This window comes from Bubalus bubalis, chromosome 7 (genome assembly GCF_019923935.1).
Source record: "Bubalus bubalis isolate 160015118507 breed Murrah chromosome 7, NDDB_SH_1, whole genome shotgun sequence".
NCBI classification, from domain to species: Eukaryota; Metazoa; Chordata; class Mammalia; order Artiodactyla; family Bovidae; genus Bubalus; species Bubalus bubalis.
In genome coordinates, this window is record NC_059163.1 from 26,754,319 (window position 1) to 26,779,312 (window position 24,994).

The 24,994-nt window shown below is 43.0% G+C and overlaps 1 protein-coding gene and 1 long non-coding RNA gene across 6 annotated transcripts in view; one reads left to right on the forward strand and one right to left on the reverse strand.

The window, feature by feature from the left end:
• The window catches only part of PPEF2 (protein phosphatase with EF-hand domain 2), a 55,809-nt gene that overhangs the window by 17,296 nt on the left and 13,519 nt on the right, over positions 1–24,994 (forward strand). For 2 of the 3 annotated variants that reach the window (XM_044945776.2, XM_044945775.2), the window contains 10 exons: positions 6,341–6,478; positions 9,608–9,709; positions 12,009–12,136; positions 12,281–12,338; positions 13,281–13,456; positions 14,759–14,873; positions 16,271–16,317; positions 17,080–17,246; positions 17,793–17,829; positions 17,910–18,059. In XM_044945776.2, the coding sequence (XP_044801711.1) occupies positions 6,424–6,478; positions 9,608–9,709; positions 12,009–12,136; positions 12,281–12,338; positions 13,281–13,456; positions 14,759–14,873; positions 16,271–16,317; positions 17,080–17,246; positions 17,793–17,829; positions 17,910–18,059 (1,035 nt within the window). In that variant the 5' untranslated portion in view covers positions 6,341–6,423. The remainder of the gene's footprint in view (positions 1–6,340; positions 6,479–9,607; positions 9,710–12,008; positions 12,137–12,280; positions 12,339–13,280; positions 13,457–14,758; positions 14,874–16,270; positions 16,318–17,079; positions 17,247–17,792; positions 17,830–17,909; positions 18,060–24,994) is intronic. The other variant, XM_025289887.3, reaches the window with a different exon arrangement.
• Positions 20,071–24,825, reverse strand: LOC123334406. 3 transcript variants are annotated; one of them, XR_006552186.2, is made up of 4 exons: positions 24,108–24,825; positions 21,681–21,953; positions 21,277–21,512; positions 20,071–20,128 (listed from the first exon to the last, which is right to left on the reverse strand). It is a non-coding gene; the product is annotated as an uncharacterized LOC123334406 (long non-coding RNA). The 3 variants fall into 3 exon arrangements; XR_006552184.2 differs by having other exon boundaries at positions 21,277–21,953; XR_006552185.2 differs by having other exon boundaries at positions 21,277–21,958.

The following is a 24,994-nucleotide window of genomic DNA, read 5'->3' on the forward strand; positions in this document are numbered from 1 at the left end:
TGACAAGCCTGGTCCAGGTGCTTGGGTTAGCTGTCTGCTACTGTTATCATCTTCTTCTCATCTAGGCTTGGTGATTCTTGAATTAGTTGAAGTCAGGTGCTAGAAACAGGCTCGAAGTCCATTTGGGTGGAGGGGCCTTTTTAAAGTGAGAGATGTGAAGGAATTCCCTGACCTTCCAGTGGTTAAGATTCAGTGCTTTCACTGCTGGGGCATGCATGGGTTTGATCCCTGGTTGGAGGACTAAGATCCTGCAAGCCACACAGTACAACCAAAAATAAATAAATAAATAAAATGAGAGCTGTGAATCCATTAATGTCTAGCTGCATATGGATTAGTTAATAATACCTGAAAATGTTCTTGCCATCATGGCTACAAAGAATCTTTAATTTGGTGTCCTTTCCAATAAACAAAACCTTTATGCTGTAATCCATGATCCTTAAGGTTTTCATATCCTAGAAGCTTGCTGAAAAAAGAGTTGGTTACCATTTTTTAAGTGTCTCAATAAGGCTCTGTAAATAATGTAATAATATTTCTTTTCAACTGCTGTGGGTGAAAGTTTCCAAAAATACTGTTTTTCCATAAAACCATTTTCTCAGATGCCCAGTGGGTTAAAGAATGTACATATTGGAGTAATGGCAAATGTGCTTCAATAGACACTATAAGGTTTGTGGGGGGAGGGGCGTTTTATCAGGTCTCAACAATATTTGTGTGATGGAGTTAATTTCCCCTTTTTGTTGCTATATGGTATCTGTTTCTTTTCTTTCATGGTAGATTCCTGAGCCTGTAGAAAAAAATCATATTTCCTTAGCAGGGTTCATGGAGAGCAGTGAACATTATCGAGGCTGGGCAGAACCAGTGTTTAAAGTTGCTTCTTTGACTGTAGTATCAGTGAACTGATTTGCTTTAGCTTCCACAGCGTCGGATTCAGAATGCCCTGGTGTTTTCATAATGGCTCACTGTTTTGGCAGCTGTGTAAGAATGAACAACACTGCGACCTGTTTTCCATTTTTGCGGGGGAGTTGTGGGTTAAGCTTGGGTTAAGGCAATTAGTTCAGCTTGTTGTGCTCACTTTCTTTCTGGTCAATAAGAGCTCTTAGTTATGTCTATTGTGGGCGTTATTGCAAACCAGCTCAGTCATGTCCTGTTCACCCCTTAAGTAGGATCCATTTGTAAATCAAGAAGATCAGCCTATCAATAGAATCTTCTAAGTCATTTCTGGGAGTAAAAAGATAATCTGTTAACAAAACGCAGTTTGGTTGTTTTCTTCCTGTAGTACTGGAAACAAAACTGTAAGGTTAAGGTTATTATATGGACTCAAGATAGTATTTGGTGCAGAAAACAACAATACTTCGTAAGAAGTTAGGTGGCATACAGAATGGTGCTAAATGTGGTGCGAGTTTAGAAGAGACTCAACCGAGTATGGCACATCACTCGTTAAAGGAGACCCCATTACTATTTCTTCAGTATCCTTATATAAGAGAGCCCTTGCTGAAATAGGCCACATACAAGGCGGAAGTCCTTGTACTACCGAGTCCAGGTTAGTTTGGGAGCGTAAAAGTAAGTCATCTACAAGCATTTTTGTAAAAGTATCAGAGTGGGACCGTAGCTATCTGTAAGTGACAAAAGGCTTAAAAAGCATCGTTAAAGACCTGATTATAATGCAGTCATCAAGGAAATTGGCTATTTCTGTGACATTTGAAATTTTAAGATAATAACTAGAATTATGAATGACAACATACCAGGACACTTCAAATTTTAGGAACTTCCTATAATTTCTAGAACATTTATATTAATAATGTTTATCCATAGAATATAACTTAAGAAGGTTTACTGTTACTCATTTGACAATGTTTTCCATGTAATTTAGCAGACCAAATAAACTTGTAAACTTGATTAGTTTAATGTCTCTCTTTGAGATATTCAGGGGGTCCTTTGAAGGATCCCACAGTCAGTAAGAGGTCAAAAAAACTTCCTTTGGAATTTGAGAAAGTTTGTCAAAGATATCAAAAGGTTTTAAATGTTTGACAAGTAGGATCATAAGTTACTATGAACAATGTTTATTCACTTAACCAAAATGACGGTAAAAGATTCCAAAGGCACGTGCAGAAAGTTACTGGTAAAGAAATTTCACAATCTGTTATTAAAAGCAGATTAACATTCAAGAAAACCTAGAGAAGAAACAAATTCTAGTTTTATCCTATTAAAAATAATCTAGAGAAAAAATGATCTAGACATTCACTGAATTTTCATCATTTAACTTATCAGACCTCTAAAGTTTCAAGTTGCCAAAAATATGGAGAAACTGTTTTTAGGTAGACATAGCATAAAACATAATTGTTCTTAAATAGTTTACTCAAAAGTTTTCATCTCATTTATCTCTTTCATTACTTGTGAAAATATCATCAGGCCATTAATTTTCTTGTTGTTGGATTTTATAACATAGATAAATAAGCTTATTGACTTTCAGTAAACCTATGTACAATGAAAGTATTGTATTTAATGTTGTTATACCTAACTTTTGGAGAAGGAAATGGCAATCCACTCCAGTGTTCTTGCCTGGAGAATCCCAGGGACAGGGGAGCCTGGTGGGCTGCCATCTATGGGGTCGCACAGAGTCGGACACGACTGAAGTGACTTAGCATACCTAACTTTACAGTGAAAGCCGCTCAGTCGTGTCCGACTCTTTGCGACCCCATGGACTAAACAGTCCATGGAATTCTCCAGGCCAGAATACTGGAGTGGGTAGCCTTTTCCTTCTCCAGGGGATCTTCCCAACCCAGGGATCAAACCTAAGTCTCCCACATTGTAGGCAGATTCTTTATTAGCTGAGCCACAAGGGAAGCCCACTCAACTCTAAAGACATGTCTATATTAATTAAACTATCAGTTTAAACTTGCTTTTTTTCCAGCAAAGATTAATCCTAGATCACACGATCCTTTAGAATTTTGAGTGAGTCTAAGTTACATTTAGAAATATTTGATTTGTAAGCACTTACTTCTAAATCAATTAAATAAAGCTCTTTTACAAATTAATTTTCATAGCACCATCCAGAGGTAGGGATGTATTGATACACAATCATATGTATATCCAGATAGACACAGACAGAGTCTGATAGCTTTTTTGCTTGATTTTTAAAAAGCTTCCCACCCTCTTTTTTTCCCTTTTTAGTTTTAAATTCTACTTTTTGAGCCAAGGCTATAGTTTTAGGCAATGTGGGCTGTGTTTACATTTCAAGGACAATGATAAGAGTTATAACTTTAAGCTTTCTCCTAGGAATAATTTTGTTCTCTTAGGGTCAGAATTTTGAAAAGATGTTTTATCAAGGAGGCTTTCTCTATAGTTTTGGAATGTCAAGAGTCCCATCCTGGCCATTTAAGAGTTAAATGTAAGCAGTGACTTTGTTCTAATTGTCCAGGAAGCCAGCTGGGGTTCTAGGAGTGACTGCCCATCTGAAGCTGTTCAGCCTCTGAAGCGTGGTTTCTCATTATTCATTTGGTAGCCTATTTCAGATATAATCTGAACAACTGAGGGCAATGTGATGGATCGAATGTGAGCTGCTTCTGACTCCCTAAGGAGTTACCCTTGGGTCCGTTCGACTCTCTTACAAGTCTGGGTTTCTCCCTCCCGCAGTCTGAAACTGCCGTGGGTGCTCAGAGCACTGGGTGATCAGCCTTATTGTGCCCTTGGTGAGCAGAATTTCCTTGATGATTGTAGTGGGATGCCCTATAGGACCAGTATGAGTCATGAGAATTGATTCTCAGACACTTCTGCCAGCTTCTCAGTCATCTGAAGACACATTATGGCTAGAAGAAGCAAAGTCCCTTTTCTTAAGAGCTGAGCAGGTTCAGTCTCTCATTTCACCAGCAAACAATTTGTTCAGACCATATGAACACACTCTTCCCAATTTAAGCCAAATTTTTAAAGAGGACAGCCAACCCAGTTTACTCCAAAGTTCCTCCTAGGTGCATGCCTGCCTAGGAATTTCCACTTAGGCCCCTGCCTAGGAAATAGACCGGTATTCCAAGTCCCAAGAGAAACAGCTTGAATAAAATTCAGGACATCATTTAAAGCAATGAGGAGAACTCATCAAAAACACCTGAGGAATACCAAGACGTGGACAAGGCTTAATGGGCCCATGCTGGTACCAAGCGCTGGTTCAGGGTAGACTCCAGATGTCAGCTGCTGGGTGTCTCTGAAGCTTGCTGGCTACCCCAAGAAAATGTCAAGGAAAATTCAGTTATCAACTTAAGAAGGAAAAAAAGTCATTTTATTTGAGCCAAACTGAGGATTATAAACCAGGAAGCAGCTTTTCCAAAAGCTCTAAGGACTTGCTCCACGTGTTAGAAGTCAAAGGCATGGTTATATCCATTTTAGAAACAAAGAATCATACATTGAAATGACATATTGGTATTTTACATACAGTTCAGCAAGGATACATAGTCCAGGTAAACACAAAAGGATACATAGTCCAGGTAAACACAAGGGTACATAGTCCAGGTAAGCACGTGGTACAAAGCGAGCTGGGAAAGAGTGCTATTCATTTAAGAAGTTACACTGTACTAAGACAGAAAAAATATCGCTCTCGACAGTTCAGCGGGCACTCCCACTTCCCAAAAGAGGTCTGGTTCTTGTGGAGGCACACTCCACAGCAGGGAGGAGAGGAGAAGACCCAAACCAACACAGAGAGAAGTTTGTATTCAATTTGTCTTGTCCTGTCTTAAAATGCAAATTATATTTCATCAGAGATGTGACTAGGACATGCAGGAGTTCAGAGGAGGCGCATGTCAAACTTGCTTAATGAAGATGATGCCTGAAGTGCATCTTTACTCATTACTTAAGAAACGAGTAAAGTTAGTCAAGGGTCAGCTAGGAAGAACATACTCAGTAAAGGCAAAAATATCCTAGGGGGACTTCTCTGGTGGTCCAGTGGCTAAGACTTTGTGCTCTCAAAGCAGGGAGACTGGATTCGATCCTGTTCAGGGAACTAGATGCCATGTGTCAGAATTAAAGAACCCACTTGCTGCAACTTAAAAAAAAGCTTCTCCCTGAAAGAAAAAAAAAAAAAATTCTAGGTAAGGGCTGTGTTGAAGAAAGGAGAAAAGGAGAAGGCTTTTGGGAAGATGAGTTGTATTTGTGTTACATGGAGTCTGAGGCACCCCAAAGTTTAGCAGCTGAGATGGAGATTTAAGAGGGAGGAAGTAATAGTTGAAAATGTGAGCTGATTCAGTTATGTAGGAAGCATATACAGAGTGAGAAAGCAGACAGTTGAGAGTAGAATATAAATAAAATTGACATTCAAGGGATGGATAGAGGAAAATGAGCTCAAGAAGGAGAGAAAATAAATAAAATGAAATAAAATTCATATTTTATGGCAAGACAAGAAAAATTTCAACATAAAAAATTTTCTCTGCCTTTGACCTCCTTTCTCCCCACACTGTGCATTGTATACCTGCAATATGCATCAGCCATACCTCCCCCATTAACAGGAATGCCTGCTCAACCAAAAGAGCAACATTCTCCTAGCACCAACAAGATGACTCCTTAAAGATAATATTCCTTCTTGAATCTGTAAGGGGCCACATGACCAACCATGATCTAGATTGCATAAACTGTCGATAATACATCATTTGATGTACAGCCCTCTGTCTCAAAAAAAACATATATAACAGTGCCTTGATTTCTCACCAGTGGAGCAGTTCTCAGAGCTTTCTGAGGTGTTCTTCCCCAGTTATAATCCTCAAATTTGGCTCAAATAAAATTTTCCAATTCTTTCTTAGAGTGACTGATTAATTTTTTGTCAACATACAAAAGAGTAGACTCATGGAGACCCATGGAGTAAAATTTAAATCAAGGCATGACTTATGAGATGATGGCCTTGCTATTCTGGCAAGGTCAAGGCTGACAAGATGAAGCATTGGGGACATCAGCATAAAATGTTTTGATCAATAGTGAGGATGAAAAATATGGTGTTAAGAGGAATTAAGGAGAAGATAAGTGGTCTGCTCGGGAGAAGTCTGGATGAGAAGAAAATAAAGGTCGGGTTATAGCTGGAGGGATAGAGGAGGTCAAAGGATGGTGGTGATGAACTGCTCTGAGATGAGACTTCAGCATGTTTTAGACTGAAAAGGAGAAGCTAGTAGGAAGGATGAAGACAGGGGAGAGAGATGAGATGACGCATAGAGAGAGTTTTCAGGGGAAGGACATCTCATGTGCTGGTGAGGTGTGGAGGAGGGTGCTATCACATGATAACTTTATATATATTTTCATGATGTGGGAGACAAGGCTCATAGGTAGTTTGCTCTACCTGAACTAATATTCTACCCAAATCTCCCTGTTGCAGGTTCCCTCTTCCTTTTGTCAGCAAACAATTCACTCTTCCTTGGACCTGCTATCTGCGTCCTGCAGAAACATCGCACTTAAGTTATGGGAAGCGGCACCTCAACCCAACACCACTTTGCTTTCCAGAATGCAGAGAAAGGTATGTGCTTCCTACCTTCAGCCTAACTGTGGGAACCTCAGTGGAAGCCTGCATTGCACAGGGAGGGGCTTCTCAGGGTGGACAGGAAATCGTTATATTGCTCCTCATGCTGACTCCTGAAAATCAGCTTCTCCTCCTTGTGACATGACCACAGGATACTCAGCTGAATATCTTAGGACTTGATGAACTATATTTAATAGAATTAAAATTTACTCAAGGAGTCAGTGTTGTCCATTGAGTTTACCCCAAACTCCACCTTTATGAGTGAGAGAAATAAGATTGGGCAAAAAGGGGATGAAATAGCATTCCAGGTATTCCAGGTAGAGGGTAACAAGGTCATGAAGTAGGCAAAAAGAAAGGCATTTTCAAGGAACTGAATGGTTGACGTGAATCAGATGGAGAATGGCGTGGCATGAGGCTGCAGAGCTGTGCAGAGCTGTGCAGAGCCCAGATCACTCAGGAGCAGGTAGGATTTAAACTTCATTCTAAAGGCTTGAAGAACCATTGTAGAATTCAAAACATCCATAAAAGACTCTTCTGGCTTCCATGAAGAAGGGATTGTGGCAGGGATTGGAGTGGGTGGTGTAAGAGTAGAAGGAAGAACAATTTAGAAGCTAAAGGTCTGTATAGTCAAAGCTGTGGGTTTTCCAATAGTCATGTATGGATGTGAGAATTGAACCATAAAGAAAGCTGAGCACCAAAGAATTGATGCTTTCAAACTGTGGTGCTAGAGAAGACTCTTGAGAGTCCCTTGGACAGTAAGGAGATCGAGCCAATCAATCCTAAAGGAAATCAACCCTGAATATTCATTGGAAGGACTGATGCTGAAACTGAAGCTCCAATACGTTGGCCACCTGATGTGAAAAGCTGACTCAATGGAAAAGACCCTGATGCTGCGAAAGATAGAAGGCAGGAGACGAAGGGGACAACAAAGGACAGATGTTGGATAGCATCACCAACTCAACGGACATGAGTTTGAGCAAGCTCCAGGATATGGTGAAGGAAAGGGAAGCCTGGCATGCTGCAGGGGTCACAAAGAGTTGGACACAACTGAGTGACTGAACAACAAGAACAAAAGTCATCTAAGCAAGAGATGATAATGCCATGGTCCAGAGTTGGTGGCTATAGAGATGGGAGAGAAGAGGATGAATTCCTACAATACTCAAGAGGTGGAATGGACAGGATCCACCTGATTACATATATGGGGTTGGGGAGAAGGATGAATCAAGATTTACGTCCGGGGTACTTCCTGGTGGTCCAGTGATTAAGAATCCCCCTGCCAATGCAGCCTGGAGAAGGGAATGGCAACCCACTCCAGTAGTCTTGCCTGAAGAATCCCATGGACAGAGGAGCCTGGAGGGCTACAGTCCGTGGGGTCACAAAGAGTTGGACACGACTGAGCAACTACACTTTTTTCTTCTTTCTGCCAATGCAGGGGATGCAGCTTTGATCCCTGGTTGAGGAACTAGGATCCCACATGCTACAGGGCAATTAAGCCTGTGCACTGCAATGAAGATCCAGCACAGCAGTCAAAAAAACAAACAAGCAAAAAAAAAAATCAATTTGAGCAACAAAATAAAGTATTAACAAAGAAAAGATTGACGTCCAGGTTTCTAGATACCTGTCCTGTGCTTAGTCATGTCCAACTCTTTGCAGACCATGGACTGTGGCCTACCAGGCTCCCATATCCATGGAATTTTCCAGGCAAGAATACTGGAGTAAGTTGCCATTTCCTACTCCAGGGATCAAACCCACATCTCTTTCTCTTGGGTCTCCTGCATTGGCAGGTGGATCCTTTACCATTGAGCTAGCTGGGAAATCCAGCATACTTGGGTAGGTGATAATGCCAATTTCTGACATAAAATTAATGGAGAAGAACCAAGTTCAGGTAGAATGAAAATGATGATTTATACATATTGGGTTTGAGGTGCCCATGTAACATGTAGGTGGAAGTGCTGAGTAGACAGTTGCATATTCAGATCTGGTTTTTGGAGACATCAGTGGAGATCCATGCCTTTGGAAGGCATCAGAGTATGGGTGATTGTTGAAGCCATGGGGGTCACTGAAGTAGCCTAGAGTGAGAGTAAAGACAGAGCAATGAAGGATTCTAGTACTTAAGCATCAGGTCGAAGAGGATGAGGCAACCAGAGATGTAGAAGGAAGCAAGGGAAATGATGCTAGCACCTTGTTTCTATGGGGCTTCCCAGGTGGCTCAGCTGGTAATAAATCCGCCTGCAATGTGGGAGACCTGGGTTCAATCCCTGGGTTAGGAAGATCCCCTGGAGAAGGGAATGGCTACCCACTCCAGTTTTCTGGCCTGAAGAATTCCATGGACTGTATAGTCCATGGGGTCACAAAGAGTCAGACATGACTGAGCGACTTTCACTTTCACTTGTTACTATGAGCTTAAGTATCTTTATAAACTCATGGCCTCCTTTCTAGTTTGGCAACACATCCCACGCTCATCTTGCATACTTTTGTCTCCAGATTAGAAATCACTATTTCTCCAGGGATTGGGGTGTTCGTGACCAGGCTGGTCATTACTTCCTATACTTTTTCAATGAACAGATCTGGAAAATATGCATTATTTTAATGGACAATTTATACTTAGGATCACAATAATTTTACCTAACAACTTTGACATTCTATCTCCTTTCTCTTTATTAATAATGATACCAGTATGGTATTATTTACTTTATCCTACAGTATATAAATCAGTATCAGAAATACAATAACAGTACTATTACAACAATATGATTACTGAAAACTCCTTAAGACTTTTTTGTAGTTCTTTTTGCCCTTTGAGTATATCCACTTAGGCATATACAATTCCTGAATTTTCAAGTCATTTGAAAGAACTCCTTTCTACATGGTTATTCCACCAGTGCATAAAAGGTTAGATTCTCTCGTTTAACATTTGCTTTTTAAACATTGATTTTTTTGTTTTGATTTAAATTTGTTCTATAATTTTATAAAACATGTATACAATTCACATTCCAATTATCTGGTGCTGCATAATAAACGGCCTCAAAACTTAGTGGCTTAAGACAACCATTTTATTCTGCTCGTGATTTTGTGGGTCAGGAATTTGCCAAGGGCCCAGCTTGATGGTTTGCCTATGACCCTCAGGACAGCTGCAGCTGGAGGTTCAGCTTCCGGGATGGTTCTTCACCTGGACTTCTGTCTCCCCAGGTGGTTGCCTGGTCCTCAGTGTGGAGTTTTCGCAGCCAGGTGTGTCTGTAACTTTTCCCATAGGATGTACTCTGTACAAGGCTGAGGAGGGGAAACCCAAGCATCTTATATTGCACTGTAGGGAACGGAGGATGGAGTGGAGGTCCTTAGACTACGCTGTACCTCACAGTGGCCATCTCAATGAAAGCTAACCCAGGTTCTAGATGGAGGCTTGGGAGAGTGGACACAGAGGTACTACCCGCTTTCCCTGCCCTGAGTAGCCGAAGCGGAGCTGAGTGTATGTCTAGTCGGCAGCATTTGCCTTAAAATGCCTGAGGCAAGGAGTTGGCAAACGACATTTTCACGGAAACTTGGTGGCCATGATGTTCCTCAGTGTTGCTCACACTTCGGCACAAGTGAGGATGATGCGTGGAGCTTGTTGAACCTGCAGATTCCTGGGCTCCATGTCAGAGTCATAGTGAGGAGCAGATGTCTGTGTGTTTGCCCTGAATTCCTAAAGCGTTACTTTAGGTAAGGACCACTTATTCTGGATGTTGCATTCACTATTCTGAATGGGGATTTACATAATTTAGTCTTTGTCACTTATTATTTTGTGAGTGCCTTTGGAACATACTTAGTGTATGACATTTTTTTCCTCACGGAAAATCAAATTCAGCTTTGCTTAAATTCCTCTCAAGGTTCTCTTTTCCCACTCACTGTTGGATCTCCTCTTAGGGATATCAGCAAGAATTCCACAAGCTCTCTAATGCCAGCTAAATATATTAAATCAATCTGTCTGCTTTTCACGAGGTTGACCTGAGTGAACCTGCTGGGTTTCCTTTGTAATCCAGCTTTATCCACAAAGGCTCCATTCATCCCTGGGGGCACTTTCAGGCCCAGGAGTTTAAGGAGAGTCTAGTCACTCATGTGGACAGCTATCCTCTTCTCTGGCAGCAGTAGTTGACTAAAGGTCCTAAAGCTCAAAGGAAGAATGAAACCTCCTCAAGCCATCCTGCAGTACATGAGCACCCAGCACAGGTCTTAAGTCCACAGACTGCCCTTCGGATTGGACAGTCAGCACCATCCTGGATGTGAGGTGATGGGGATACAAGCCACAGGGATAGAGTGAATATGGGGACAGCAAGCCCTGACCCCCACCTGACATGATAGTATGTAGTGATGCATGTTTATTCCCCCCACTCATCATCTAGTTCATCTCCTTTTCTAGATGAGGACTCTGAGGCCCAGAAAGTTGACTGGATTGAGGCTACATAGCTGGTCAGGGCATTTCCAGGCTCAGAACCAGACTCCTGACATCCTGTCTATTGTGTTAGTCGCTCAGTCGTGTCCGACTCTTTGCAATCCCATGGACTGTAGCGCACCAGGCTCCTCTGTTCATGGAATTCCCCAGGCAAGAATACTGGAGTGGGTGGCCATGCCCTTCTCCAGGGGATCTTCCCAACCCAAGGATCAAACCTGGGTCTCCTGCATTGCAGGCAGATTCTTTACCATCTGAGCCGCCTGGTATCAAAATATCCTTCCCACCCTGTGACCCCTGCATCATCCCACTCCATTTTTTTTTTTTTTTTTGCATTTGAATGTATTTATTTTTTTATACAGTTTTCAAAGGTGAATTTCCATTTACAGTTGTTATAGAATATTGGCTATATTCCCTGTGTTGTACAATATATCCTTGTAGCTTATTATATACCTAATAGTTTGTACCTCATACTCCCCACCTCTATATTGCCCCTACCCACTTACGTCTCCCACTGGCAACCACTAGATCTGGGAGTTGTTCTCTAGATCTGTGAGTTTGCTTCCTTTTTGTTATACTAGTTTGCTTCCTAGTTTGTTGTAGTCTTTAGATTCCACATATGTGATATCACACAGTATCTGCCTATCTCTGACTTATTGCACTTAGCATAATGCCCTCCAAGTCCATCCAAGTTACACACACACATACACACACAGACACATGTGGCAAAACTTCATTCTCTGTTAATGGCTGAGTACTATCTGCATCTTCCCACTCTTCAAGTATACTGCAACCTTGCAGCCTCCCCAGTTTACATGTCCTTCTCAGAATCCAAGCTTTCCACCTCTACATGTATAAATGTTTTCATTAAACAGTGGGAATTCCAATAACCCTCCAGTGACATGAGTATAACAGGTAAGACTGGAGGAGGGATGGGGGCCGGAAGGGGGACTCGGGCTCCCTGGCCATCAGTGGGGCAAATCCTTCCTATTTGATGGCAAAATGTAGTGCTTTCCCCCCATCGTGCCCCCGCCACCCTCAGCTTCCCGCTAGGCCCCAGGAGTCCCATCTCACAAACTGGCTTTTCCATCTGTGTCACAGCCTTCAGGGCGGCAGCCCTGATCCAGAGGTGGTACCGACGCTACGTGGCCCGCCTGGAGATGAGGCGGCGCTGCACCTGGAGCATCTTCCAGTCCATCGAGTATGCCGGGCAGCAAGACCAGGTCAAGGTGTGCCGGGATGTGGGACGGGACCACCTCCAGCTCTGCCCCTCAGCACCCCGGGCAGCAAGCCCCAGGGGCCTGGAAGGATGTGGATCACTCCTGGGTTCCCCTTCTGTCTCTAAAGCCATAATTGCTTGGGTTTCTCTGCAGCTCCACAATTTCTTCAGCTACCTTGTGGATCACTTCACCCCCAGCAGTCACAATGAGAGTGAGTATGAAATGCCGCCCGGCGGGTCCTCCGGTCTGAGGGTCAGAGACATCAGTGTGAGGCCGGGGGTGCACGGGGAGTGAGAATGTGAATCTAGTGACGGCCAGGGAATGAGCAAGGAGGTTCTCCTGGAAGCAGACCTGGAGACAAGAGTTTGAGCCCAAGGAGTTTATTTGGTAAATACAGGAAGCACTGGGAGGTGGAGGAGGGGCTCAGGAAAAGGGAGGCACACAGTGACGGAGTGGGGAGCTAAACCGGCAGTTTGTCAGGGAAATAACGCAAAACACAGCCCAGGAAGCCTCCAGCCTGAAGGCGGCAGGAACTGGAGTCTATATCAACTCCTGAGAGTCTCTGGTGGGAGCTGCTGGGAGGGGCGGATGGGAGGGGTCATTCACGTGCATCCGGCCTCTCTGCAGATCCAGGGGAAGCCCTCAAGCAGCAATGCTCGGGCGGCCTTGGGAAATCAATTGCCCGAGAGTCTGAGGCATCTGCCGTACTAAGTACCCCAGAAATGCCTGTGAACTTCCACTTAAAATTTTAAGAAAATTAAATGTGCATTAATTTTTTTTAAAACACCATCCTTGTAGAGAAGGGGGACAAAAAGAAGTAAATGTAGAAAAATATGGGAAACATATTGAAAATATGTTCATTTCCCCAGTACCCCTTTCCTCCTGCTTACCAACCTAAGCCCCTAAGTCTCTGTACTTTCTAAGTCAGTCTCTTAAAATAAAAGTCAAATGGCTTTGACATGATAACATAACCTTTCTCCTGCCCATCCTAGATTCCCATGACCTGGCCTTCTACGTTTTCCTCCCGTGTTGGCGCCCTTGCCCAACCGGCCACGTCCCCTCCAGGGAATGAACACGGTCCAGGGAATAGACTCGGTATTGCCTGAGTCTGAAGGCCTGCTCTAAGCCTGCCCACCCTTTCTGTGCTGCCTAGGGGACTTCCTGAACCGCATGTTCACTGAGGAGCGATCCCCCCAGGCCTTCGAAACGCAGAACTGCGGTGATTATGACTCCATCGAGGTACCGGACAGTTACACAGGGCCACGCCTCTCCTTCCCGCTCCTTCCTGACCATGCAACTGCCCTGGTGGAAGCTTTCAGAGGAAAACAAGTAAGCTCACTCCAGGGTCCTGGGTCACCAGCTATCGCATGTAAAGTGTAGCAGCAGAGTAGACGCAATGCAAAAGGAATGGCCCTGGATTTAGGGTGTTCATGTCAGGGATCCACCAGAGAGAGCCACTCGTCCTTTTCTTAGCCAGGACCTTGTGGTTGATCAGCCCGGTTTTATATATTGAAAACCCCTCCTCCTAATCGTGTAATCTCTTTGTTCATTCATCTCACAGATATTGAGCACTGCCATGGGCAGGCACTGTTCCAGATACTGCACTGAACAGTGAACAAAACAGACACAAATCTCTGCCTGCAGAGGGGTAACATTTTAGTGGGGAGACAATAAATAACAAATTAGTAATAAATAATATATCATATATACATTATATATATAAAAAATATGTAATATATTAGGTGATAGAGCTATGTCAGAGCAAAAGCTAAGTTCCTGGTGGGAGAGATGGCACTTTTACAGAGTGATCTGGGAAGGCATTACTAAAAAGGTGATTTCTGAGCAAGGGTCGAACGTGGCGAGGGAGTGTGCCACGTGTACATCTGGGGAAAGAGTTCTAGGCAGAGGGAATAGATGGAAAGGCCCTGGGCAAGACCTCGCCTGGACTGCTCCAGGACATCAGCAAGGCCACTGGGGCTGGAGAGGAGGGAACCAGGAAACAAGTATCAGGAGATGGAGACAGAGGGGTAAGTAGGGTAGACTCAGTCTTTTGAAGGAGATGGGGAAACCATGAGCACAGAAATGATATGATCCAGCTTTCTTTTTAAAATAGTCATACTGTTTGATGAATAGAGTGTAGGGAGCAAGGGCTGAAACAGGGAGTTGGGTCAAGAGACTACTGTAATATAGTCCAAGCTTGAAACCCGGGCGGTAGAGGTAGTGAGAAGTGGCCAGATTCTGGCTCGTAGGCCAGATTCCAATCCTTCCACTTATTTCACATGAAGACAATTCACTGCAGAAGCTGGGATGATTTTCCCAGTAATGTCAGAATCACTGATACCATCAGTGTATATGCACTTCTTCATAAAACAATCATATGTTTCTCCCTAGGTAAAGGCAAGGAAGGGTTACACAGGGTAGGAAGGAAGAGGACATTGGTTCAGTATTTGAAGGAGGATGAAAAACGTGAGCAAGGGCAGAGGATGAGTGAAAAAGAAACGATCTGTGCATAGGTCCCAGGAGCAGTTTACTAGGGTCACTTAACGCGGTCTTGGGGTCATTCAGTGGTAAATTCGTCTTCCTTCATGAATATGTGTTTCTTTGTCCCCTCCCTGCTCTTCTTCCTAGTAGAGGCTCCATGCTCGCTATGTCTTGAATCTTTTGCATGAAGCCAGGAAACACCTGGTACAACTGCCAAACATCAACCGGGTCTCCACTTGTTACAGCGAGGAAATCACAGTGTGTGGTAAGAGCCAGTCAGAAGTGGCTTTATGTGCTGGACACGAACCAGAAAATTCTGCCTGTTGTGGGGGAGAGAGGGGAGGGCTAGAGGGGTCCTGATGGCCATGTGGGCAGGCCAGCTTCATGCCTTCACACTGAATATGTTTACATATTTATTCCACAATTTCTTAAACTGGGGGTGGGGAGGGCAGGTGCCATGAAGGAGAACTGTAGGCCAGAGGACCCAGCCTCTTCTTGATTTTTCCAAGAGATTCAGATTTGGCCCCAAACTCATGCTGTCCATTCAGAACAGAATTCCAGCAAATAACTAGACCTTCGCTTGTTAGAAGACAAGTTTATTTATTGTACCTGAACAGGTCTAAATGCCTAGCAAATGATGCCTTCCATCTACATTTCCTCTTAGAGAGAAATCCTGTTAATGACAACTTTCTCCATCTCCTTATATGATCAGTGATGTTTTAATATCCATTATGCTGCTAAGTCGCCTCAGTCGTGTCCGACTCTGTGCGACCCCATGGACTGCAGCCTACCAGGCTTCTCTGTCCACAGGATTCTCCAGGCAAGAACACTGGAGTGGGTTGCCATTTCCTCATCCAATACCCATTATAGGGGAGACGAGAACACACAGGGGCTGTAAACCAGCACTTCCAGGGCCACACGCAGCCTGCGATGTGTCTTGTCTGCTTCAAAATATTCTTAAATTTCTAGTTTCCAGTGTTTGAAAGTTGGGAGGATTTCATGTTAAAATCTAGATTTCCAACTTCTTGAAAAATCTTGTAACACTGACCCACATAAGTGAGTACCAGCTTCTTACTTTAAGATGGGGCAGAAATCTCTCCAGTTCTCATCCAGGCTTTCAGCCCTACACCATTCTGTCCCATTTCTGCTTTAGTAAAAATATGTCATTTACTGTTTGTGATACTCATACAGAAGAAATATCATGCTTTCTGCTTTCAATATTAACTAACCTTGCAACAGGGAAGCTAATATTTTGTTGTTTAGTCATTAAGTCATGTCTGACTTTTTCTGACCCATGGGACTATATAGCCCACCAGGATCCTCTGTACATGAAATTTCCCAGGCAAGAATACTTGAGTGGGTAACATTTCGCTTCTCCAGGGGATCTTCCCAATCCAGGGATCAAACTCACGTCTTCTGCGTTGCCAGGTGGATTCTTTGCCACTTAACCACCTAGGAAGCAGCTAATTATTTGTCCCTGTCTTATATATGGAAAAATGAGTGACCATATTTTTATCATGTTTTCCTGGGTATTTTTATTTAAATTGAGTTACAGCTGACATAATTGCATTAGTTTTAGGTATACAATGAGTACTTTTTTATAGTAAAAATTAGAAACAATGGTGAAGATCATTCAAAACTGATATTTTTTTCTTTGTTTAGGAGATTTACATGGCCAGTTGGATGACTTAATATTTATATTTTATAAGGTAGGAACCCTCAAATTATGTTCCTGTCTTGTTCTGAGGTTTAATTTAGAAGTTCACATACAGTATCTATTAAAAAATGCTTAAGTATTACTTGTATTTTAAAATATTTTAGAGTAATATTTGCTACTTTGTAGCAAATGCAGAATATAAAAATGATTATTGTATTATAGTGTATTTTTGTAGGCTGTTTAAAAAACAGAAAATTTATGGTTAATAAAATCATTATTTGGAAAAAGAAAATCAAGTACTAGAGAAAATTATTTATTATCAAAGCAACTGAAAGCTATTTTCATACCTATTTTTAGTTACCAAATGCTTTGTATGTGATAACTATTCCACTAATGTAATTAACACAAAGCATTTTCTGATGTATTGTCTTGTTAAATCCTGAGAAATGTATGGCAGCTATTATTATTATTGCCAGTTAGAGACAGAATGGCCAGAACTTAAAATGAGCCTTGGAATTACAAGTTCAGTGCCCTTGGCACAAACCATCTGGCAACACTGTGCATTTGGATAATGAACACATTTATTTTGGTGAGCATGTCATAACCTCGGCCTGGCTAGAAAGGAAATACGAGACCAGCAGAAAGTATTTCCAATATTTACATCCTTTACTGACATTTCCCGTTTGGAAAAGAGCCAGACAGCACAGTACTGGCTTTCAGGCCTGATGTGACTGTCAGATGCACAATGGCTTGACCCGATTTCCTATTTCCTTCCTCCCACTGTTTCTTCTTGGACTTGACTCTCGTTCGGAAGAACGGCCTCCCATCACCAGAGCGGGCCTATGTGTTCAATGGCGACTTTGTGGACCGAGGGAAGGATTCAGTCGAGATCCTAATGGTTCTCTTTGCCTTCATGTTGGTTTACCCAAAAGAGTTCCATCTTAACCGAGGAAACCATGAGGACCATATTGTGAACTTACGGTACAAACCAAAACACGCTTGGGGATTTGGTCTTTACTAGTTGCAACTGTGAAGTTATTTTTCCAGAGCTTCTTATTTGTTAGATGCATTTTTAAAGCAGTCTTCAAGTTTATAAAGTGGAATACACAATAGATACCATTTTAAAAGACTTTCTTAAAAGTTTACACATTATCCTACTATTCTAATAAAACTATTACATTTGTTTTCACATGGCCAAACACTTTAATCATACAAACAGTAAGGGTTCACTATAGAAAATGTACAAAATACAGATAAGCAAAAGAAAATTGAAGTATCCCATATTTCTACCCACAGATAATATTATAATTTTAAAGAGTTGGCAATTATTTTGCAATGTTTTTTCTCTATATATTTTTTTTATTTTTGATTGGAGGATAATTGCTTTATTATATTTTGTTGGTTCCTCCTATACATCAACATGAATCAGCCATAGGTATACATATAGAATATGCATTTTTATAAAAATGCAACTGTGCCATACATAATATCACTAAATTTAATATCTGTTTCTGCTTCTAACTCTAGATATGGTTTTACCAAGGAAGTGATGCATAAATATAAGGTATGCAGCTCTTAAAAGCAAAAGTTTCTCAGTGCAGATAAATCAAGTGCATTATTTAAAACTTAGTATCATGTTTTCAGATACACGGCAAGAAAATACTAAAACTACTGCAAGATGTGTTCTGCTGGCTTCCACTGGCCACTCTGGTTGATGAGAAAGTCCTGATTCTTCACGGTGGAGTGTCAGACAGGACTGACTTGGAGCTCTTGGCTAAACTAGACAGGCACAAGGTACTGACTGAGCATTAAACTAATGTGGATTTCTGTATAATGCCAGGCATCACTGCCAACGAACGTAAAACAGATGTCATCTTGACTCCATGCTGACTCCAGCTGACTAATAAGGGCTAAGAGAATACATTAAATCTTTGAATGGAGGATTGGGAATCCACTGCTGGAGCAGGTGTGCTGTGATCCATTCACATTTGCCATGGATGACGGTGGGGAATGGCAGCTACTGCCATCTGTTGAAGCCTAACCCCTGGACCTGCCGGGGAAGTCCCTAGAACCTTTGCTTTCTAATTTTCCACTTCCAAAATGAAACAGAAAAAATAGAAACTATTGGGGTATAAGGTTTTCTGTTTTTTACACTCCCCCTCCTCCTGCTTGTTTTTGTTAAGTTCCTTTAGGACAAGTATTAATACCATCTCTGGTTATTTTGTATTTGTGCTAGCACTTTCCTTGCATATAGTAAGCGCTTAAAACATGGTTGTTGGGTTTAACTGCAGGGATTGAGACCCTGCAAGCTGTGTAGTGCAGCCAAAAAAAGAAGCAATGATTCTGTTTTCTCTTAATCATAGACTCTTACCCTTGAATCGTATATTATAGCCTCTCTCCTCCAACTGCCCATCCACACAGGAATGAATCCCTGCTATGACATCCTTGAGCAGTTCCGAAAACAGAGAACTCATTCCACATAAGCCAGTCTACTCTGGGCAACTCTAATTGATGTACAGTAAGTTCTGTATATACAAACAAATTTGGTTCTAAGAACACATTCATAAGTCCAATTTGTCCCAAGTTAGCCTAGGTTCCCAACATAATCAGCTATACAGTACTGTACTGTAATAGGTTTATAGCACTTTTCACACAAATCATACATACATTAAAAAACAGACACAAAAAACACTTTAAATCTTACAGGACAGTACCTTGAAAAGTACAGTAGTACAGTTTAACAGCTGGCACACAGAGGCTGGCAGGCACGTCTTTGGAAGTTTGCAACCTGTAGGTTCATATATACAAAGACTTACTGTAAAAGTCTATGCTGTTGTCGTTCGGTTGCCAAGTGGTGTCCGACTCTTTGCAACCCCATGAACTGCACCACACCAGGCCTCTCTGTCCCTCCCCATCTCCCAGAGTTTGCCCAAATTCACATTCATTGAATCTGTGATGCCATCCAACCATCTCATCCTCTGTCACACTCTTCTGTTCAGTTCAGTCGCTCAGTCGTGTCCGACTCTTTGCGACCCCTATGAGACATAAATGAAAGAGTGTGGCCTTAAAATCAGACAGACCTGAGTTAGAATCTGGAAACAAGCACTTCTTGGCTGGTGTGGCAGCTTTGTGTACTCGGTTGTCCAGGCACCAGGGCTTCTTATGTCTTGTTACTCTGCCACCCTTAGAGTGACATCCCCATGCCCTCATGTGCATAGCTCAAGATAGCTTGCCACCACACCTGCATTCCAAGCAATATAGTAGAGGAATGAAAGGAAGAAGAATATCCTACCCTTTAAAGACATAGTGAAGAAGTTGCAAACATCTCTTCTGCTCTCATCCCATTGGTCAGAACTTAGTGCATTCCTGTAGGCAGGATGTGGTGGCTCCTTTGATCTCTTGTGGGACCATCTTAACTCCAGTGTGATGGATCCATGGCTTAATTCCCTTCAACTTCACCAGGGAAATGGGTCATGAGTATCACAAGATCCAGTCCAGCAAGGTGATACAGAAATGCACGGTATGTGCTAAAAATAATAACACCTTCCACTAATTACTCTTTAATTAAAAATAAAATTCTAAAAAAAGAAAAATAACACCTTCCATAAGTTGCTCAGGTACAAGGACCTTGCTATGTCCATTACACACCCACACTTGCTAGAGTCGGCATTCTGAGAATGGTTAGGACTCCAAGCTGATCCCCATTCATTGGCCTTAAGTCTTCAGGAAAATACTTTGGATAGCATCTTATGAGATCCACATCAGTGATCAGGACCAACACTTGGGCTGGTTTCCTGGATGTTTATTCTCCCAAGATTTCTCCAGGATCCAGCCTCCAGGACAGCAGTGGCACGGGCAAACATCTGTGGGAAACATTAACCGCTAGAAGTAAACTTACATAGAGCTGTGAAAGTAGCTTCCAGTGATTCTACATACCCGACAGTGTCTATGTTCCTTAATTGAATTCCTTCTGGATCTCAAACTAGTTCTGAAACAATGGCAGGGTCTCTAGAACAACATTTCATAGTTGCTCAACTGGCACCTGCTTCTAAGGCCTGGGCTTCCCTCGTTGTTCAGCTGGTAAAGAATCCGCCCGCAATGTGGGAAACCTGGGTTCAATCCCTAGGTTGGGAAGATCCTCTGGAGAAGGGAACAGGCTACCCACTCTAGTATTCTGGCCTGGAGAATTCCATGGACTGGATAGCCCATGGGGGTCACAAAGAGTGAGACACGATTGAGCAACTTTCACTTCTAAGGGCTACCTTCAACTGGAAGTAGGGCAACCAGTGACGCTTTATCACAGGTTAAAGTAATCTCCTGACAACTTTTAGCTATAGTCTTTAAAAAAAAAAAGAGTGCGATTCCTCTTCCGTATTGCCAGTAGATTGGGGTTGTCAAGAAGCATGTAATTTCCAAAGAAGGTTTAAAGCTCCAGATACTTCTTGAGATAGTCTTGCTATAAAGGCCCCTTTATTGTCACTCAAAATGGACATAAGTAACCCAAACCTAGGAATTATTTTTTTTAGGAGAGCTTTAACAACCTCATGAGTTTTCAGGCCAGCAAGGAAATGCTTCTATCCAGCCAGTACAAGTGTTCACAAATAACTAATAAGGGCCTAAGGTTTCCAGTGACTACTGGCATCACAGTGAAGTCACTGATCATTTCCCCGTCAAGCACCTGGAGTCTGAACTCCTTTGATTAAAGGCAGTGTCCCAGTTTTAGGATTATTTTTAGCACACACCATGCATGTCTGTATCAGCTTTTGAATTGTCCTTTGCATGTTCGGTCCTGTAATAAGTTTGCGAATCCACTAGAGGGTGCTATCTCTCCCACAGTGGGTACTCGGGTGTACATAATGTTACACCTTCTGTAAGGTGTTCAGGTACAAGGACCTTACTATATGCATTATAATCCCAGCCTTCCCCGAGTCAGCATCCTGAGAATGACCAGGACTCCAATCAGATCCCATTCATTGGCCTTAAATCTTCAAGAAAATAGATAGTATCTTACCAGATCTACATCGGCGACCAGAGCCAGCTCTGGGACCTAGGTGCTCCTGGCTGATGGCTTTGCTGCTTGATCTGCTAGATTATTCCTTCCAGCAGTCACACAATCTGCTTTCTGATGTCCTGAACAGTGGACATTCATTCTTTTGGCTCCATGACAGTTTCTAATAAGGTTAAAATTTCTTCAGCAGGATTAAGTTCCTTATTCCCTGCAGTTAACAGTCCTTTCTCCAAATGGCCCTATGAACATGGGTCACCAAGAAAGCATACTTTAGAATCAGTGAAAACAGTTACTCTCCTAGCCTTACATAGATGGAGGGCTCTCATCTTAGTTCTCCCTTTTGTGCAGAGATTCCTGGGGGAAAAGCTTCTGCTTCCAGGGTATTTTGGTGAGTTACCACCACATACTCAGCTTTGCATTCTTCCTGATCCATAAAGCTGCTTCCATCTGTGAACATCTCAAGGTCTGGTTTCTCCAGTGGCTGGTCTATCAGGTTGGGATGGCTGGAATAGACTGGTTCAATTATCGGAATACAATCATGCATAAGCTCTTCAGCATTATTTGGGAGCACACTGGCAGGATGCAAGGTGGAGGCTGTTTTCAGAGTGACATTAGGATTATCCAATAATATAGCCTGATACTTTCCACATCTTCCTGAAGTTAACTAATATCCTCCCCCTCTGTTCTAGGAGGAAAAATAAACAGTGAGGGATATGCACTGTGGCAGGTTGTCCTAATATAAATTTCTCCACTTCTGGTAAAAGATCACAGGTCACTGCTACAGCCCAAAGACAAACTGGCCATCCCTTAGTAACTATCTAATTGCTTTAAGAAATACTCAGCAGGCTCCTTTTGCTACCCAGGTTCCACGTCAGGACTCCAAGGCTGATTCCTTGTCTCTCATGAACAAATAAGTCAAAGGGCTTTCTGATATCTGGACGACCTAAAGCCAGGGCAGTTAGTTTTTTTTTCTTTGATAACCTGGAATGCTCTATGGCATTTCCCTAGTTGAGTCTAGAGATTCATGTCTCCTCCTTTAAAGTGAAAGTGTTAGTCACTCAGTCGTGTCCAACTCTTTGTGACCCCATGGACTGTAGCCCACCAGGCTCCTCTGTCCATGGGATTCTCCAGGCAAGAATACTGGAGTGGGTTGCCATTCCCTTCTTCAGGGGATCTTCCCTACCAAGGGGTTGAACCTGGGTCTCCTGCATTGCAGGCAGATTCTTTACCATCTGAGCCAGCAGGGAAGCCTCCTTTAAAAGAGCTTCCTAAAAGGGTTTTGCAGTGAGTGCAAAATTGGGGATCCAGATGAGGCAGAACCTGGCCATTCCTAGGAATCCCTGCAGTTTATTTATTATTTATGTATTGACTGTGCTGCATGGCATGTGGGATCTTAATTCCCTGACCAGGAATCAAACTCATGCCCCCCTATAGTGGAAGTGTGGAGTTTCAACCACTGGACAGCCAGGAAAGTCCCCCTGCAATTGTCTTTTGGTAGTAGGGATGGGAATCCTGGCTAGAGCTTCCTGTCAGGGAGCACGTCTGTACTTGTGAGTTCAACACCCAAACATTTAGCAGAGGGCAGAAAAGTGTGACTTTTTCTTGAACACCTTATAGCCTCGTTCAACCAGAAAGTTCAAAGTCAAAACTGTGTTCTGGTCTGAGGTGCCGTTTGTCTTACTAGCAATCAGAATATCATCCACAAGCTGGATCAAGGCTGCCTCGCTTAGCTGCTGCCGCTGCCGCTGCCACTAAATCGTTTCAGTTGTGTCCGACTCTGTGCGACCCCATAGACGGCCTCCTACCAGGCTCCCCCATCCCTGGAATTCTCCAGGCAAGCACACTGGAGTGGGTTGCCATTTCCTTCTCTAACGCATGAAAGTAAAAAGTGAAAGTGAAGTCGCTCAGTCGTGTCCAACTCTTAGCGACCCCACAGACTGCAGCCTACCAGGCCCCTCCGTCCATGGGATTTTCTAGGCAAGAATACTGGAGTGGGGTGCCATTGCCTTCTCCTCGCTTAGCTGAGGGTCCCTCAAATCTTTTGCCAGGATTTCTCCAAATATTGTGGGAGTATTTTAAAATCCCTGTGGGACTACTATCCAGTGGTATTCTTGCTGAACTTCTGTATCTAGATCTTACTATTCAAATCTAAAGATTCTTAGGATTCAAAACTCATGGGTATACAAAAAAAGGGAATCCAAGTCTAATGCAGTAAGCCAACACAAATCTCCAGAAAAAGTTCTGAGCAGAGTGTATGAGTTAGGGACTCCTGGATGAATATCTCCTACAGTTTGATTAATATCCCTTAAGTTGTGCACAAACCGATATTCATCTGTGCCTGGTGTCCAGACAGTAAAACTGAAGTATTATAAGGTGACAGCAGGGATGTATTAAATCATGTTCCAGGGGGAATTGAATCAATTTTCCCGCCTTTTGAATGGACTCAACTTCCAGGTGGTTGCAGCAAAGAAATTTTTCCAAGGGTCCCTGTTACAGTCACCAAAAAGTTGAATCCCCAATTGCCAGTCATTAACAACTTAATCAGATACAGATGGACAAGGACAAGACCAAAATGAAACCAAACCCAGATGGGCCCCGGGCTTTTCACTCGGGTATGGAGGTCAGAGCTGCCAATCAGTCTAGGTACAGGTGAATTTCTTGAACAGGGTTACTCATCCAAAAGACATCGTCTCACCCCAAGATGTCTTCCAACCCCAAATCCTCCAAATCACCTCCTAGCTACAAAACTAAGCACTGAATGTTGGCTGCACCTCGCCAGGAAACCCAGGGGGTCCTCCCTGGAACAGATGGACAAGGGGACTGTTTGGACTCACCCACAGGCTTTTAATACCAGCAACAGGTTGACCAACCATGGGCAGCAGGTCCATCTGGATTTATCTCCTGGCTGGTGTGCCGTATTTGTTACCGAACCAGGTTCCCTCTGCCCTAGCTTTGCAGCCAAAATGCTGAGATGCCAAAGTTTACAGCAAAGAGAGGGTTTATTCACAAGGCAGCCAAGTGAGGAGGCTGAAGAACAAATCTCGAATCCTCTTCCCTGAAGGCAGGGGTTCGGGGTATTTATGGGAGAAAGAAGCAGGGCACCTGAGCTGTGAGAGTAGTTGGGGGGAGACAATAAGGAAAAGCTGCAGTAATCATGGTTCTGAGCAGGCATAACTAGGCTACAGGCTCTGCACCTTCAAAAGGGCACTAATGGAACTCTCGTGCATGCCTGGTTGAAGGGTCAGTGGTCCCATCCAGTCTTAGTCAGCTCAGCTGGAACTAGACATAGCTGATTCCAAGTTCCCAGAAAACAACTTGGGCAAACATCTTATTTAGGCCACATGCTGCTTGGAGGACATGCATGTTTTCCGTACTGACAATTAAAACAGCCTTGATTAGTGAAGGTAGGTTACAGGTGAAATGGATTTCACTAACGCTTACCCACTGTTTCAGAAACTTAGAGAAGCAGGGGGTCTAGAGTCAGCTCGGAGAAAGCAATGGCACCCCACTCCAGTACTCTTGCCTGGAAAATCCCATGGACGGAGGAGCCTGGTATGGGGTCGAAAAGAGTTGGACACGACTGAGCGACTTCACTTTCAGTTTGCACTTTCGTGCATTGGAGAAGGAAATGGCAACCCACTCCAGTGTTCTTGCCTGGAGAATCCTAGGGACGGGGGAGCCTTGTGGGCTGCCATCTATGGAGTCGCACAGAGTCGGACAC